This window comes from Epinephelus lanceolatus, chromosome 8 (assembly GCF_041903045.1).
Source record: "Epinephelus lanceolatus isolate andai-2023 chromosome 8, ASM4190304v1, whole genome shotgun sequence".
In the NCBI taxonomy this organism is placed as follows: Eukaryota; Metazoa; Chordata; class Actinopteri; order Perciformes; family Serranidae; genus Epinephelus; species Epinephelus lanceolatus.
This window is the reverse complement of record NC_135741.1, coordinates 16,416,759-16,434,586: the sequence shown is the minus strand read 5'-3', so window position 1 is coordinate 16,434,586 and position 17,828 is coordinate 16,416,759. Positions and strand designations below refer to the sequence as shown.

General features: G+C 42.2%; 1 protein-coding gene across 7 annotated transcripts in view; it reads left to right on the top strand.

Moving 5' to 3' along the window:
* Window positions 1-17,828, top strand: part of LOC117258915 (IQ motif and SEC7 domain-containing protein 1-like) — a 133,368-nt gene that overhangs the window by 51,283 nt on the left and 64,257 nt on the right. The window contains exon 1 of one of the 7 annotated variants that reach the window (XM_078169914.1): window positions 14,399-14,654. The exons of 5 other annotated variants lie outside the window; for them this stretch is intronic. In XM_078169914.1, coding sequence (XP_078026040.1) covers window positions 14,536-14,654 — 119 coding nt within the window. In that variant the 5' untranslated portion in view covers window positions 14,399-14,535. Of the gene's footprint in view, window positions 1-14,398; window positions 14,655-17,828 lie in introns of those variants that run through there. One more of the 7 variants, XM_033630149.2, reaches the window with a different exon arrangement.

The window sequence follows — 17,828 nt, the reverse complement described above, 5'->3', positions numbered from 1 at the left end:
TGCTGTTTTGGTGTTGTTTTGTAAACAAAAATAAAATAAAATAAAAGTAACTGCTTTTTTTTCTTTTCTTTTTTTCTTTTTTCTAAAGGTCTGGGAAACTGCATTTCAGTTTCAGTAAAAGTATTTTCTAGACTATATTGATTAATTAAAAAACAAATAAAAATACAGTGAACACCAGTTAGCGATCAGGTCTGTCTGGGTCATATTCGTCATTGCAAGCGGATGAGTATTAAAACTGAATTCATTATTTTTCTTTATTTCCCACACCGATTACTAATCGATATTTTCATATTTATTACATGAATACAAAGGAATGAAAGTTTTTGTTTATAGTACAGTACAGCTGTTTCATAACATGGGTGTTACGGGAGAATTACATGACTGGACATTATCAGTCATATGTGGCTTCAACCACAGGTGCTTTCCCTAAGTGCATTTGTTTCCTGTTTCCATCACTAGCAGCCATGATCATTTCCCATTGTTTAAGCAGACAAGGTAGTTTGAGAAACACCAAGTTTAGCTGCTGCGTCTCGTTGGCTCGTTTGTGGCAGTTTGTCTTGAGCTTTGAGGAGACTGCTTTTTTTCATTTAGAGAAAATGGCCTTCTTTTTCCTGTCATGATTTCAGTGTGTATGCAGTGCCAGCCTCAGGTAGCCAGCTGAGCAGACGGATAACCATATGGCAAAGTGTCATGGGAGTAAAGTTAAAAAAAAAAAAAAATGCTTTAAAATGTTTTCCAGTTGTTGTCATTTATGAAAACGCCCAGAATTAACACTAGAAGCGCACCATGATTACTATAAGCAGAATATTTAAACAGCTTTTGTCAATGTGTGAGTCATGTGTGGTTTCCACTGTAATAATAAAAAGTAATTATCTGTTGCAAGCCTTCACACAAGTCACATCAATATCACAAATCACAAATTTGCCTCACATGAACTTGAGCACACAGACTGTACAGTACACTCATGCATTTAGCACAGTTATACCTCTGTAGATAAAATACACCGGGTGATGAATTCTGATCACACTGTTCAAGGTCTGCTTGTGTGGTGACATAAAGACGTTACCCACCGTATTGTTTTCTTTAAATAATTCTCTCACAGTTTGTTCTGTGCTTTTCCAAAGGCTAGAGCTGTAAGTCAGTGTGGAAACAAAAGGTTACCTTGACTCAGTATTAGACCATAATAACCACGATGTTCTTTGACACACTATTACCATTGCAACAAACACACATCACACTGGCGGCTCCAACCTTAAGCCCCTGAATCACACATCAGCCAGCAGACCCTCTCAGTAATTGGCGGTGACATTATCCGTGATATAGTCATGACTGAAGACATAGTGCACTTGTGAAATATTAATTACAGTTTCTTTCAACAGATGGAAAAAAAAAACTTCTTGCAATCTGCAATCTGTATGCATGAAAAAGCATCTTAATTATAACAAACTGTGTTTCTGTTGTGATTCAGAAAGGCAGGTGTTTGTGTTTCAGTCAAGGTTGAACAGGCGCAGTGTGTCTGGAGAAAATGCATCTCTTCAGCAGTAATGAAAAGACACCCACCTGTCTAGCGACAGTGCACAGGTGCTACATTTCAAGACAAAATCATGTGTGACATCAGTGCGATTTTGAAAGCCTCTAGGTGATACAAGTGCAACCGATGCACCCCGAGCCCAGTGAAAACATGTCGGAGCATCCTTTCTTTCAGCCAGTGCTTTGCTTTCACTGTATTACCCATTTCCACGTTCCCTGGTAAATTAGATGTAGTGAGAGATTAGTGATACAGTGCAAGTCTCGCACATAGCTTATCCTTTCATCAGCTCCTTGCCACAGCAATATCAGGCAAAAGGGGCCTCCGTGCGCTTCAGATCTATCTCCCAGTCTGATAGGAGGCATTTGCAATTCCATAGCTCTGTATCGCCACTCAGATCGAGCAGAGGGAGGGCTCGCTGGGAGGAGGTGAGGGAGCAAGGAGTAGCACACTTTTCCCCAGGAAATAAGACTGGAGAACGTGATCGCTTGTTCTCAGCTGCTTTTTCAGCTCCGCTACTCAAAGACGAGGGATTTGTCTGTGTATGTGCAACGAGACATTAACAAGATGCTGCTGCTGCTGAATTGTGTGTCGGGTGAAATCTCCCGCGAGTGAGGAGCAGAAAGTGCAGATGATGACAGAGGGATTAGATCATGAGAATAGATTTTTTTTTCTTTCATGGGCCATAATAAAACATAAATGAGACATGCAAAAGCTGCGGAGGCTGTCAGGGGCTGTGGAATATCTTTTTCATTATGCCTTTGTATGTGTGATACTGCATATTGATGGCATAATAAATACTAAATCCCACTGTCATTGGCCTTTGACTTAAAATTCACGCACGATATACATGGGAAAATACACATTTATCTTTTTCTGCTTCTCCGTGCCGTTTCAGTCAAGAGTGTCATTAAGAGCATTAAGACAATAAAAATGACTTATTATTATTTTCTCCTCAGCACACTGTACATGAGTCACAAGGGGCTTTTTCCTCTGAAGGAATACTTCACCCACCAAATGACCATTTGTAGCCTATATCAATTCCTCACCCCATGTTATGTTGTTGAAGAAAGCTTTGTTTCTTACCCTCGCATGGTGAACAGAGTATTCAAAAACTGAAATTCCTCATATATTAAAGTAAAATGGGTCCATGTTTAACAACAGCAAAACTATATCACAACATAACAAACTCTCACACAGCTCGTACAGTATAATTCAAGTCTCATTTATCCAGTCATATCTTCATTGCTTGCCAAACAGGGAACTTAACTAAAAGTGAAACCTGTCTATGCTCTTCAAAGCCAGACTCCACTGACGAAAACAGTAGTTACAATAGTTTGGATTCACCAAAGTAACACAATAACACAATAACACAAACTATTGATTGAGGCAGCAGTAGACCAGCAGCTCCGGTGTTCATCCATCCATCCATCCATCTTCTAACCGCTTATCCTCTTGAGGGTCACGGGGGGGCTGGAGCCTGTCCCAGCTGACACTGGATGTGAGGCAGGGTACACCCTGGACAGATCGCCAGACTATCGCAGGGCTGACACATAGAGACAGACAACCATTCACACTCACATTCACACCTGCAGACAATTTAGAGTCACCAATTAACCTGCATGTCTTTGGACTGTGGGAGGAAGCTGGAGTACCTGGAGAAAACCCACGCTGACATGGGGAGAACATGCAAACTCTGCACAGAAGGGCTCCCCCACCTGGGATTGAACCGGGAACCCTCTTGCTGTGAGGTGACAGTGCTAACCACCACACCGCCATGCCTCCCCTCCTGTGTTCAGTGAGGTAAAATTGATGTTTCTGTCAATGGAGCCTGGCTTTGAAGAGAACATAAGTAAGTTCTACTTTTAGTTCAGCTCCCTTTCGGAAAGAGCTGCATGTTTTGGAAGTTGTGAGCAAAGGACTGGATAAACTGAGACATGGTTTATACTTAATGAGGTGTGAGACTTTGTAAACAGATTTTTTTTTATATAGTTTTGCTGTTGTTAATCATGAACAATAATTTTTTTGATATTTAGGCTGCTTTCAGACCTAGAGTTGTGTTGCTTTGGTCTGAATCAGGGACTAATTTTGCTACAAAGTTGCATAATTGCTAAGAGTTGGTTTGTGTTCTCACGGCAGCATTTACAAGCAGACCAGATAAAATGCCTTGCACGAGAAAGCTGCTCTTGATTGGTCAGATTTTCCATGTGGGAAAAATCCAGGAAGTAAACAAAACGTTGAAGAAGAGTACACTTGCAAGATAAATGTGACACTTTCTAATGTCACAATGGAGGGACAACTACACAGGTTGATTTTAGTGCTGCTCATCGTGGACTATATTGCTGTCATTGTTCATTTTAGTCAAACCATACAGTTTGAAAACGAGGCGCAGCTCCAACTAGAAAACAATGTTTTGATGCATTGGGTGTGCTGAATGTGCATATTAAGGCAGTACAGGAGGAGGTGCACATTAATAATCCTCCAGGACTGTAACATGCTCATGTTTAACCCAAACAATGTGTCATGTGACTGCAGTTGGTTCAGATCGAGGTCGTTTTTACCACTAGAGTTTGTTTGTAACTGGACCAAGACCACCTCTTCAAGAAGGTCTTGGTCCAGTTGGTTTGGTGCCCACCCAAGTGCAATTGCTGTGTTCACACCTGTCCAAATGAACCGCACTTAGGTGGAAAATGAACTTGAGTTTGATTGAACTGAACAAAACAGGGCAGGTGTGAAAGAACCCTTAGTTTTCTGGAGGCATGCAAGAAAAGCATTTCCTTAACAAATTCAATGCCACACAAAGTGAGTACCAGATATACAAATGATCATTTCGGGGAGTGAAGTATTCCTTTAAATACATTTTGCTGGTGATAACTTGAGAACTTTAACTTGTAATTAAGTATTTTAGATTGCAGTATTGGCTCTTTTACTCAAGTACAGGATCTGAATATGTCTTCCGCCACTAGAAGTATCAGGCGTGTGTGAGGAGAGCCGGCTCTGCCAAAGCTCAACATCAGTATTACTGACACCAGCTAATCGAGAAGCATAAACTCACGCGGTGGCAGCGAAAAGCCTCAGCAGCGGCCTGAGGGGTCAAGAAACGGCTCTGTCTGTACTTCGCAGTCAGAGGCAGAGAGAGACAGCTCTTTGTTTGCCCCGCTATGAGAAGCTCGTCTGTCTTCTGCCTCTGATGTTCTCAGGCTTGAGGCCAAGTCAGTGACAGAAGGAGCCTTTGCACAGTGCTGTGCCCTCTGCCAGAGAGCTACAGAGAGGCTGTGCTGCGTTGTTACTGAGCTGTGTTGTGACATGGAAAAAAAACAAAAAAAAAAAAACAGCAGGGGAAACTAAACCTCTCACCTCTTATCTCCAGCGTGGGGTGGTAGAGGTCACTGTCTCAAGGGAGGTCAGTTTTTCCAGCTGTTGACACTAATTGGAGTGGTTAGGAAAATGTTTTTGTGGAACTTAAGTTAATATTTGTGTTTTAGTTGCTCAAAGCTGAACATAACAATGCTGAAATAACTTCTGGTAGCTGGGCTGTGGTGTTTTTTGTTAACCTCTCTAGTCATGTCTGTGATTTAGTGCTCTGTCATCTTTCCTCTTACTTAAATACTTGGTTGAATCTGCATATGTTTAGTTAATGTCGCTAAATGAAGCTTAGAACATGTGCTCTCCCTCACTCGGTCTGTCACGTGTGGCCTAACAATAACCCTCCTGAGGGAAATGTTTTCCCAACATCAGGCATGGCATCGATCACATCAGGCTGCCATTGTTCCTACAGACGAGGTGATGCACTGCCATCTTGTGGTGTGCGGCTCGTAGTGCTCCGCCGACTGTCACTTCTCTCCCACTTGACTCTCTGCCGTCACTCTCTCTCCTCTTCTGATGCGTTTGAAGTGGGCTGAAGTCTCATGAGAGGAGACGGGACCCCTGCAGAGCTACTCAGCCGAGGACAATGTAATGCTTCCCACTGCTAGGAACAGACAGTTCCACCAGTGCTGTTGTTCCCACATATTGTGCAGACGCATTCAAAACGCTGCACGGTGAACACACAGTTTGTCTTGTTAAAGATTTATAAGATCCAAGAACGCTAGCCACCCAAAAAAGAGGGGAAAAAAAACTACCAGAATGCACTTTGATGGGAACAAAGTGCTGCATCAGTTTTGAGAAGTTCAAGTGTACAGAACTTGGTGTTTTGTGACCTCCAGCAGTTGTACATCACTGTTATCTGTCTTTGTATCAGCTAAGGCAACTCAGCAGAGACTGACAGCCAGTTCAGCGAGAAACAGGCAATGTCAGGAAAATGTGTGATTTTCAATTCCAGCTGAGTTTATGTATTGTTGTGTCCTCTCTTTTTCACAATGACAAATTTACACAGCAACAACTAAACCAGGAAAACAATGTTAAGTGTAAGATATTGCTGCGTAAAGACTAAACAGCAAATATTCAAGTGTACAAAATTGTGACTAATGAAATGTTGGTACTAGTAGAGTAAAGTATCAGTTCATCAATTGCTGCTGATTAATCTGTTGTCAATCGAATTGCTTCAGATGCAGTGTGAGAAGGCGAGTCAGTCTCCAGCTTCAGCTCTGTCCTTTTCTCTCAGCTGTTTAAAATTAAAAGGAAGATGCCCACTCATCCTCCTCCAGTGACTGTAGGCGTTCTCCAGTTTCTCCACCATGCTATCAGACTGGTTTCCATTCTCCATAATCTTGTGTTATCCTAGATTCTGGTCTAAAATGTGACTACAAATCCACTCACTTGTCAGCACCAGCTTCTACCATCTTAGATCACATGCAAAATTAAAATCATTCCTGCCAGTTAAATATTTTGAGGCTTTAGTCCACGCGTTGATTTCCTCTCGCCTCGATTATTGCAGTTCTCTCTATGCGGGAATCATTCAGTCAGCCCTGTCTTGCCTGCAGCTTGTTCAGAATGCAGCAGAAAGGCTCCTCACTGGTACCGGGAAGAGACACAGTATCTCCATTGCACTGGCCTCCCAGTGCTGAATTAATTTCAGGATGCATTTATTTGTTTTTAAAGCGCTGTTTGGGCTGGCATCTGGTTACATTTCTTAACTGCTCTTCCACTATTCCACCTCCCGACCCCTCTGATCTGTTGACCAATCACTGCTCTCTACTCTATGCATTTAGAAACCAAAGGAGATTAAACTGTGGAAGAGTCTTCCACAAACAAGTGGGTTTTCCCCGTCCAGTGATGTCTTTAAATCCTGTCCGTCTCTTCTCTTTTAATCATGATGACATGCCTGGTTATGACCTCGCTCTGGTTTTAATTTGCTTGTTTTTTTATTTTGTTGCTTGTGCCGTGCTGTCTTTGTGTTATGATTTCACAAAGACATCTTATATTCTCTTATTTCGGACGGTTTTATTGCATCATTTCTCTGTTTTATTTAAAGTTATTGTAAAGCTCTTTGGTCAGCATTTGTTGTCTTAAATGCACTTTATAAATAAACCTGACTCGACATATATTTAGTGAATGCAAGCTCACTATTTCAGTTCTCTAGTTGGTTCATTCTTCAAGAAGACCGACACAAGGCCGTTAGATTGGATCTCATCAACATGCACTTCCTGTCACACTAAAAGCCTCCTACGGTGTAGGTTTACATATGGTGTGTGTGTGTGCAATGTATGTGTATCTGCGCTTTGTGTGTTTAGTGCGCTGCAAGGCTGGAAAGCCTTTCGCACACAGCCCTGCACAGAATCCTACAGCCATAGCCCAACAGCCCGCATTAAGCACAGAGGCCAGCTGGATTAAAGGGGGCCATATGGTGACAGAGGAGAGATGGGAGGTTGGCACAGGAAGGCCAATGTATGCAATGTTTTTACATCTTAAAGACCGTGTACCAACATGTCTTGGTGTATGCAGGGCTAGAAAAAATATATGGCAATTTAAACATTAACCTTAGCCCTTGTAATTGTGTGTGTGTGCTTGTTTTTGTTCCATATGTGTGTGTGCTTGTGTGTGTGTGCGCGTGGAGGCATTACAGCCTGCGCTTTAGTGTTGAAAAGAGATCGCTGAGACCATAAATTTAAGGTTATCTGTCAATTTGAAAGAGCATCTTGCTCAGCGGTCTGCTTGCCAGTGTGTGTGTGTGTGTGTGTGTGTGTGTGTCTGTGTCTGTGTGTGTGTGTGCCCAGACTACCAACACTCGTTGTGCTCGTCGGTTTTCACATACGCACCTAGAGTTGAACAGGACGGAGCTCGCTGATGCTCCTGTCAGAGTCCCCTCCCCCTCACAACCTTTCGGCGATGTGCGCAGCACACACACACACACACACACACACACACACACACACACAATGACCAGCAGAGCACACAAATTGGTCAGCTGTCAACGTGGAGGTTAAATTACGTGTCAAGCTTTGGTAGAATTGCACTCGAGTATTACCGGAACACCTCACTGATTAACTGTCTCTGTGCTCTGTAGGTGACATTACAAGTGCTACCGAGGACGGAAGAGGTAACTGGTCCTAAAGTCTAAAGGCTGCTAATTAGAGGCTGCAATCTTTAGTATGTCCAACAATTGAAAATGTTGAACTGTCAACTGTGTTAAACTCAGAGCCTTCTCTTAAAGTCTGTAGGAGAAAGGTATTTGGGTTGACTGTGAGCATGAGTGATTGTAATGGCAGTCTCCATATTATGAGATATATTGTATGTAAAGTGGACATCATGGCCTCAGTGACCACTTTTACCTGCACGCTAATATCCCATTATTACATATATCATCTATAATCATTTGAAAATAATCAGAATTTGAAACAAGTCATAAAAGCAGCATTTTCCATTTTGATATTCCCAATTAGGCTTTATTTCAATTGTGACATTTTCAAATTAAGACATGTGGGATGATAGTATTGCATATATACTATATACTATGATATTATACTATTCGGGTTTTAGGAGCACTATTTGGTATTGTATACAATGCATTCAGGGTGCCCCTAAACTGGGGTTTTTACTGCAGTTTGTGATCAGGGTTGGGTGTCGTTTGGCATTTTTCTGATAGGGATGCTGCACTGATACGGCGCCTTAACCACCACTTTAAAAAAAAGTAAAGCACAAAACGACTTCTTACTACTTAAGAAAAGGGCTTTTTTATTGCATAGATGAATTTGAACTTAAAATTGAACAATAAGTTGATATATTGTTTGAGTATGCTTCAATATGTACATAAATGCATAAATACAAAACACTGTTATCGTCCCCCTAACTCAGGAGAAAATCAGCAGCCAGACATTTCTCCATTGTCTTTTTAGGAGCGGCTGAGATTTTCACTACAGTGAGAATAGCTGCTAACTGCTAAGCTAACCTCCTTCACTTTGATCAGCAATGAGGCAAGACATGGGAACTTGGCTTTGGTCTTGAGCAGCCGTATTTACCGACAAATAGCCTTACCTGTCAGAAAATAAATGTGGAAACAAAAGACAATCAAACTAACCTACCTCCCAACTGAAATAAACAGGAGAAAAAGGGATCAACAAAAATGGCTTCTCCCTCCTACTTTAAGGTTGCTACTGAATTGAGCAAGATTATTTAAAATATTTACAACGCTTACAATAAGCTGTTCTAACTACAGCCACAGGTAGCTTTAACACACAAAACTAAAGTTCAAGGTAAAAGCTTTGACAGGCAGATGCTCTAAATCAAAAATGCTACTGCAACACACAAGATCATAACACAGAATACCAGCTGCTGTCATGTTGGGAATGGGGAGAGAGAGAGGCAGAAGGCCGGCATCAGGTGGAGTTTAAAACTGAGCAGTCAGCCAATCAGCGGCAGCAACCCGATCACGTGGTTGATTGGGGAATCACACACACCAGAGGGGTATTCCAGAAAGCGGGTTATGTGAAAACTCAGAGTAAATTAACCCTGAGATGAGGGAAACTCTGAGTTATCCGTTCCAGAAAGAGAGGTAACTGAAACTCTGAGTCAGTCACCATGGTAACAGACTCTGTGAACATAACCTGCTCGTTGACAGGTTTTCTTCAATAAACCCTGAGTTTTTCTCTGTCTCCTCCCTCTTACACGCTGTTTCATTTCCTCATTCATTCAGTCCGTGTCAAAGCTTGTATCGAAGCACATTAATTAGCGGAGATTTACCGTCTGTCACAGTCTAAATCCTGCTGGATATTAGTTTGTTACTCAGGACTGTCTTAAGTTACTGAATTTATGCACATCAATCATTTCTTTGGAGATCGGTTTTTGTCTTTACATTCAAATATTACACAGCGAGAATTCACCCTCAGCTCAGAATCAAACCTCTGTCCTTTTTATATTTAATATTTTTTATAACACTGTGCACAAGGATCAGACTGTTAGTCTGTTAGAGCAGCTCTGAAATGTTTATTGCACATAATGTGTAGGTCTAATTATTTAAATGTTAAAAATCGGTATGAAGCTTTAGACACGTAGTATCAATGACTAATGATCTCTATCACTGATGTCATTGGTCGCACTGATGGAACATAATTCCTATAGCCTAATATTGGGGATTATATGTTAATATTTCTGAGTGAGCAATGGTGCAGCATTTCAGTGTCTTTAAATTTACTACATTTGTAGCTGAAATAAAGTCACTGAATGCTACTGAGTCAAGATACAAATAGATGTCCAACATTTTAAAATCTACTGTATTTTAACCTCAACGTCTTTTTCAAGTGCAAATCACCAAACATATTATTACTGGGTCAGACTGTGAGTTTACAGTCATGTCTTTATGTCTTTGATCTATAGCCTAGCCTATATGTTTTAAATCTTCCTATTTTTCAGTTGCTGCCTCCTGTGTTTTCCCCATCAGATTAAATCTGAACAAATATATTATTGTATATAATTAATATAATATAATGTATCTACAGCCTGATACACAGTCAGATTCCACCACTTTATCTTCATTAAGGAAATGTAAGTCTGATAAATGATGAATAAACGGACAACACTGAAAAACCTTATTTACACTTTCCTCGCTCTGACTCAGGCTCTTCTTTTAAAGATAAACGTGCACCGTCTGCTACACATGCATTAATATCTCTACATCCACTGGATTAAAATGGAGGCGCTATCTTTTATTTACTGTTGCCATGGTGAATCGTGGAGTCGGAGCTCCATTGATGATGGCTTTTTATTGTCGGCTTAACTCAGAGTGAACATACTCAGAGTTGACTGAACTAACTCAAATCAGCTGTTCTGGAACCGGTAACTCAGAGTTTCGCATCTCAGGGTAAATCAACTCAGAGTTCAGGGTTAGACTCAGAGTTTGTTGAAACTCCTACCTGGAATACCCCTCTGCAGCTCATCGCACACACACAGGCAGGCTGATTGCTACTGCAAAAGAGGGGAGGAGAGAGAGAGCCGTCAGTACAGACAACATAAACAACCAAGTAAATGACCACAGTCATAACAGTACACATTGTACAGCTAGGCTTAACTTTATACTGTTTGCCTCACTGTCATACATCGCTGGCACACACAGGCTTTGTCTCTCTCTTTTAACATTCATTATGTACACGATCTCATTTGGCATGGAAATGACGCACTAAAATCTGAGCTGTTATTAACTATTTATAAAGTTTTATTAACTACTTATAAAACTATGAGAAAATCTATTTTACTACAAAGTGGAGAATGGCACAAGCGGCTCCAGGCATTCTACTTTCTCATGTTTGCATGTTTCCATTTTATGCACGGCGGAATATTCAATTTTATGCCTTTGCGCCAGCGACAGCCATGGCCATTTTTGGGCTGCCTGTCCATCCATCCTTCTTCGATATTTCAAGAATGCCTTCAGGTATTTCTTCAAATTTGGCACAAATGTCAACTTGGACTCAGCAATGAAGTGGTTAGATTTTGGTGGTCAAAGGTCAACGTCACTGTGACCTCCCAAATATAATGATGATGTGATGATATTTTATATCGAGAAGGCCAAAGGTCAACTTTACTCTGACATTAGAATGCTCTGCAAAAAACACTTGTTTGGCTGTTAGTCAGTGTCATACTGTAACTCAGCAACAGAAGGGGAGACACTGGGTCAGTCACTGAATTGGTGACACTAATCTTGGGTGACCACCTTGAAACTGTGCTGATTGTATAGATCACCTGTGCTGCCAGTGAGGAAGACTATGGCAAGCTGTTTTAACATTTAATCGCTAAGTGTGACTATCCGGAATTATCATTATAGTTATCAACAACACCATTTTGACTAGTCGTAATGTCATTGTGACTAGTATGCATTTTAATTGAAGATATCAATGACGTCATTCTGACTAGTCAAAACTACAGTTACAGATATCTGTAAGTAGATTTTGACTAGTCAAAACTCTAATTTAAGATATCTGTAATTCAGTTTTGACTAGTAAGATTCAAACTACTTTTGCCATTAATGTGTATGGGGTTTCTCATTATAGATATCTCCAATGTAGTTGCGGATATCTGCAATTCTTATTGCGGATATCTGCAACTGAATTGGAGATATCTCTTATTCAGTTGCAGATATCTACAACGTCATTCTGACTATCTGAAACTTAATTCAAGATATCTAGAAAGGACCATATAGATATCTTCAGTTGATGATAATTAAAGATATCTTGAACTTGAATTAGGACTAGTCAAAATGACATTGTAGATATCTGCAACTGAAATACAGATATCTACAATTCAGTTGCAGATATCCACAACTACCATGGAGATATCTATAATGACAAACCCCATACACATGAATGGCAAAAGTAGTTTGAATCTTACTAGTCAAAACTGAATTACAGATATCTGTAATTAGAGTTTTGACTAGTCAAAATCTAATAACAGATATCTTGAATAAGAATTTTGACTAGGCAAAATTATGTTGCAGATATCAGTAATGAATATCCAGTCTAGCTATTAAATGTTAAAACGGCTTGCCATAGGAAGACGTGTGTGAAGCATTAACATTGTAGAATTTGTAGCTTCTTTGCAGCAACATGCATTTTTCAAGCTGCTATGGCGACATATGACCCTGGACAGACACGGATATAAACCGCAACTTGACTGGTTCGTGGAGGCAAACAATTGCGAGGCAGTAATTCTAGTTAATAGCCATGTAAACCGCTTCGGAGGAATAATGTCTTTTTTTTTTTTTAAATAAGAGCAAAAACTAGAAAAAAATGTGCATGTAAATGTGGTGAGTGTAGCACAAAAGGAAAGCTCACAAGGTGCCCAAAATAGAAAGTGTTTGTCCCTACCTTAATATATTAGCACTCATTTGGGGAGCATGAGGTCACAGTAAATTTCATGTTGAAAAATCTTGCGCTGGATATGTGAATATAAAAGGTTCAACAATGTCGATGGAGGCCAAAATTATACACTCCACTCTGCACTCACAGGTGTACACAAACAAGCGTGCATAAACAGGCATAGGGGTACACACACAGTCACGCACACACAAATGGCTCGGTGACAGGCGCATGGCAGAGCTTGAGGGATCTGCACTTGTGCTTGATAATTAGAACTAACATAGCCGGTGTAATTGCAGTGAGATGATGCACATATACAATTAGCAGCTACACAAGTTCATTAAGAAAAAGACAGAGGTCTGACAGCACTAGTCACCTTGGCGTTAACACTCGATACGTGGACAGGACTGTGTGCCTTTGAGTCTGCCCGGGGTTGAAAGGCATCCTCCCCTGGAGACTGTGAGCCATCGGGCCTAGGGTTAGCCCACTGTGTGTGTCTGTGTGTGTGTGTGTGTGTGTGTGTTAGCTTTATAAAGTCCTGATGAAAGCTTGTCTCCATAGACACTCTCCTGCCTGCCTGCCATCCCGCTTTGGATGCTGTTACGTGGTTAAAATGTCAACAACAGTGCCATCTCTTTCCTAACAGAGGCTCAGTACAATACAGTCAGTGTACAGTATGTTGTGTACATCATCTGCAGTTCATTTTGATCCGTTTTGTCACCACTTCAGTTTTCCTTTGAATCAAGATCGAATCTTCAGTGATGTTGCCTTATTTCTGCTTAATATTTCACACTTCCTTTCTGGTTTTGGCATCACTTGTACATGATGCAATGTCTGTGCAAGCCACATAGTTTTAACTCCTGGCAACGCAAAGTCCAGAACTGCACGCTCTCTAACTCCTTCACCAGATGACTTGTTTTCCTTATAATTATATCTGGAATTTTCATTTGCTTCCATTATCCCATCTCTGTGTTAGTCCTGTGGTGTTTCTATTTTTCTGCAGTCATAATTAATCAGAGCTATGCAGCATCTTTACCTGTTTGCACCACCCCTCATTGGACTGGAAAGCCTCATCCGTTCTGAAAGACACTACAGAGAAAAGTGCATTGATTTTAGAAGAGAGAAAGATGGAGAGGAAGGAGGGGTGAGTATGTGAGAAGAAGAGGAATGGGAAGAGAGGGAGAGCGAAGGAGAAGAGAAAGGGAGTGAAAACAAAATGGGAGGGAGGGGAGAGAAGGCATGATAATGAGCTCTACCTCTGACACATCCTCCTGTTTCTATGGAGACCAAGGAGCCAATCGTGTGGCCTTGCTGAGGACTGTACTACTGGAGCTGATAAGAGGGTGAGGGGAGGCGTACGCAGATGCTTCTCTGTGTTTAAGAGAGCCAGTATAATCTCCCAGTGGCTCTGCTGCAGGTCGTGTCCTCTTGCTTTTTATTTAGGAGTGGCATCCTCCCCAGGTACTGGCTCCAGTGAACAATTACCCATCATCCACCATGCTTTAAAACAGAGGCTTCTCATCAGTGCTCAACAGCCAGCGCCTTCAGCTTCTTGGCTCTACAACAGCCTCTCCCTCCACCCCTCTTCCTCCTCCTCCTCCTCCATCACCATAACCAGCCACCCCCCACCAGCCGCCAGCCTCTTGGATGCTCCTCGTTACATCACACACACTGCTCTCAGGCTGCCTGTGTTTGTGACTGGGAGAGGGAGAGTGAGAGTGAATGTGAGTGAGCCCGTGTGCGCACGCCGTCTCAGTCACGCAGTCCCATTGACCAGCATACAGGATGGACAAACCAAGCGTGTGGCGCGCCGTGGTGAGCAGCACGGACCCCAGGCGAACGCGGGACCCCGGGTCCCATTCGAGCAGACCGGGCTCAGCCATGGGCTACCGGCTCTACGACATGTGAGTAGCATGTTCAGTGTGAATGCTGTCGGGTGAGCGCGACAGGCAGGCTCGTCTGTCTGGGCGGCACTGGTGGAGCTCCCATTCATGGAGACAGCAGTGGAGTGGGTGGTGGTGGAGGAAAACACGGTGTCTACCTCTCCAGTGTCTGTGCTGAGTCACCTATGGCATCCAGACCTTGCTCTGTCCTCTCATGTTCCCTTCCTGTGCTCTTAGTAAACAACATCTCTCTCCAGGGGAGGGGCGGCGAGATGCAACATACGTTTGTCTGTGTGTGAATGAGATGCAAAAAAAATTCCACCAAGATGAATTAATACCATGTGTCTTCATACACAGTGATGAAACCCGAGTGTTGTTTTGTATTTGCCCACCATTATCACAACAGAGTCATGTGAATGAGCCTCGGGTGGAAATATGACTCATTTCTGGATGATGCTGTGACAGCTCTTACTGGGCACACGAGTTCCTTGCAGTTTCTGCTGTATATTTGTGGGTGTGAGTGTGTTCTCTTGTGTGATTGGTACAGTGTGTGTGCGTGTGTGGCATCGCTAGTGTGTGTGTATGAGATGCGGCTGGGTCTGAGCTGTTATTTTTGGGATAGTGATGAGTCCCACGGTCTATATGGAAAGCATGAGTCTCTACTTCAGTACATCATGTGTCAGATCTGCCGGGATGAAAGGTGGACATATTTAGATGGGGTTGTTTTTCTGGAGTTATATTAAGCTTTGTATTTTTGGTGTGGTGCTGCACAAGAATTTTCTGCACACCATCTACCCTTTGCCTCGTACTCAACGCCTTCAGTATTTAGCTGAATAAGCGTTATGCCATCTTATTTCTCTGCAGAGGCACATCTAAGTTTCTCTGTTGTAGTGTGTGTAGTCTGCATCACTTTATTCATTTACAACCCTGTACATGAATGCTTAAATTTTTCCCTCATGTACTTACCAGCTGGTGCATAACGTTGAGCTGAATTACCCTGTCATGTTATGATCTAATACCATACATGGGGATCAGTCATCTTAATGAATATGAGACCTTCACGGATCTCTCCACAGAGTCCTTGATAGGCAGTCCGCCCCTGCCATTCACTGGCTTAAATCTCTGTCTTGTTTCCATGTGTAAAGTGCGCATGAATACATGAATACATTCCTCAGATTCCCAAGTTCCTTTAGTGTACCAGTAATAATAATTATATTACATGCACCATTCTGTTTATGGTGTTGCATAACAGGCAATTGAACATCTTGGTCTGTCTGTGGTTCTGAGCTAGAGGCGGATTTCTGTCTTCCCTCTTTCCTTCCAGCATTAGTCCAAAGAGAGCTTTAACCACAGAAAGTCACATGACAGGGCCGAGAGGCAGAGCTCAGGAAGGCGAAAGCGAGGTTGCAAATCGATGACTTTGTGAAATATTCGCTGCTATCGCTGTAAGGGGACAGAGGACATGTGCCGCAGATTGACATTAATGTGTTGCTTTGACTGTCTGTCAAACAGACCGAGGCTCACAGCGCCTGGCCAGTACTCCTTTAATGAGGAGCTGGAGCGGGATGAGTCTGTTCTGTTGTAAATGTCATTTCATCATTGCTGGCAGGCCCCGGTCCCTCTGGAATGCTAATGCTGTGCCTACAACACTGGAAAGCCAAGAGGAGGATAACCTGGAGTTGGCTGAAGGCTTTCTTGGCCTTTAAGGATACTACACTTCACTACTCTGGCCTGAAGGGATGCAGAGGTTGCCTTGGGTAGAATACGTCAGCATGTGTGAAGTGTGTTTTATTCAGCTCAGCACAGTGGAACAAAATGAATACTCTGCATCCAAGGCATGCTGAAGAGAGACCAACTGAGGCATTTTCAATTAGTAATCAAACCAGGTCTGTTAATGTGTTGTGTGTTAAACCATTTAACAAGGATGTAGGGTAATAGCTTCTTTGCATATGACTACCAATGAAGACGACCAGCACTGCAGAGAAGCGTATGATTTGTGCTGTTTACAGTCGATCAACTTGGGAAAAAACAAGCGCCGCTTTAAGTCCTTAAACTAACGTCAGATGTTAACATTGAAGCATTTTAAACGTGCCATGTTCTTGGCCACAACTCAGATTTTCAGTGGCATTTCACCTCACCTCTTAGAACGGTTGACCCAGCAGGTAGAAAAAAGTAGCTGAAGTTAGCTAATGTTAGCTAGTGACGCTAACCTGACAGCGATGTGTCCAGTTGGAATATGAAAGACAGTTATAGTTGAGCGTATTTACTCACCCGGCCAGAAACAAAATGGCAGTCATTTCAGTCGTGACCCGAACCTCTCAAAAAATAGTAATAGTCCATTAGACTCTTGTATGCTGTCATGCTCCAATTTTCTGATGATACCTGTCACTCCAACCCTTTTGTATCGTCACGTTTCTCTGTTTCCAGTTCTTGCTGAATATGGATTTATCGTGCGTCAGAATGGTCACGATTGCAGACAAGCTTTTGGTTTTCACAGTTTACTGTTGCAGAGCAATGTACAGCTGGACCACAGAGCAGGGAGTGATACTGCATGATCATTCTGCACCTGCTGTGAAATGGTACACATAGTTAAACTGTAAGGGTTTTGCTAAATCCACAGCCCTTAGGTTGGTTTTGTTTGAGGGGTTATGACGTGGATCTGTACAGTAGATACTCTGCAGGAGTATTGCTGCCCTGCTTCATTGCTCAGCAGTTGTTAACCTGGCTTGCGCACACACAAAAAAAGCTTTCTAATGTGCTAATTTTTGTTATTCCAAATCATAAGAGATGCATTTTGGAGCTGAGATGTGCACATCTCTTTCCTGAAATCAAATGCTTGGTAATCCTATTGTCCGTGACATTACCATCCAGGAGGTTTGATCTTTGTGCATGGATTACTTTCTGGGATTCATAATCACTTCCCTGTGCTCAGCACACTGAGCATATAACATTGCACAGACAAGGTGGCTAATAAACATCAATGGGTTTTACCCTTCATTGAGATAATGTCATGCATTCTCAGAGGGCATTCATGCCGTTAAGCCGGTACAGCAGGAATGCCCATTTCCCATTATTGGCTGCGAGATTCTTAATGCAATGCCCCTGTTCAAGTGACGCCAGTGCTGATGAAAAAGAGAGTGCGTCACCAGAGCTGTAAGGCACTGACAGCACATTCCTTTACTTTGAGCCCGAGCC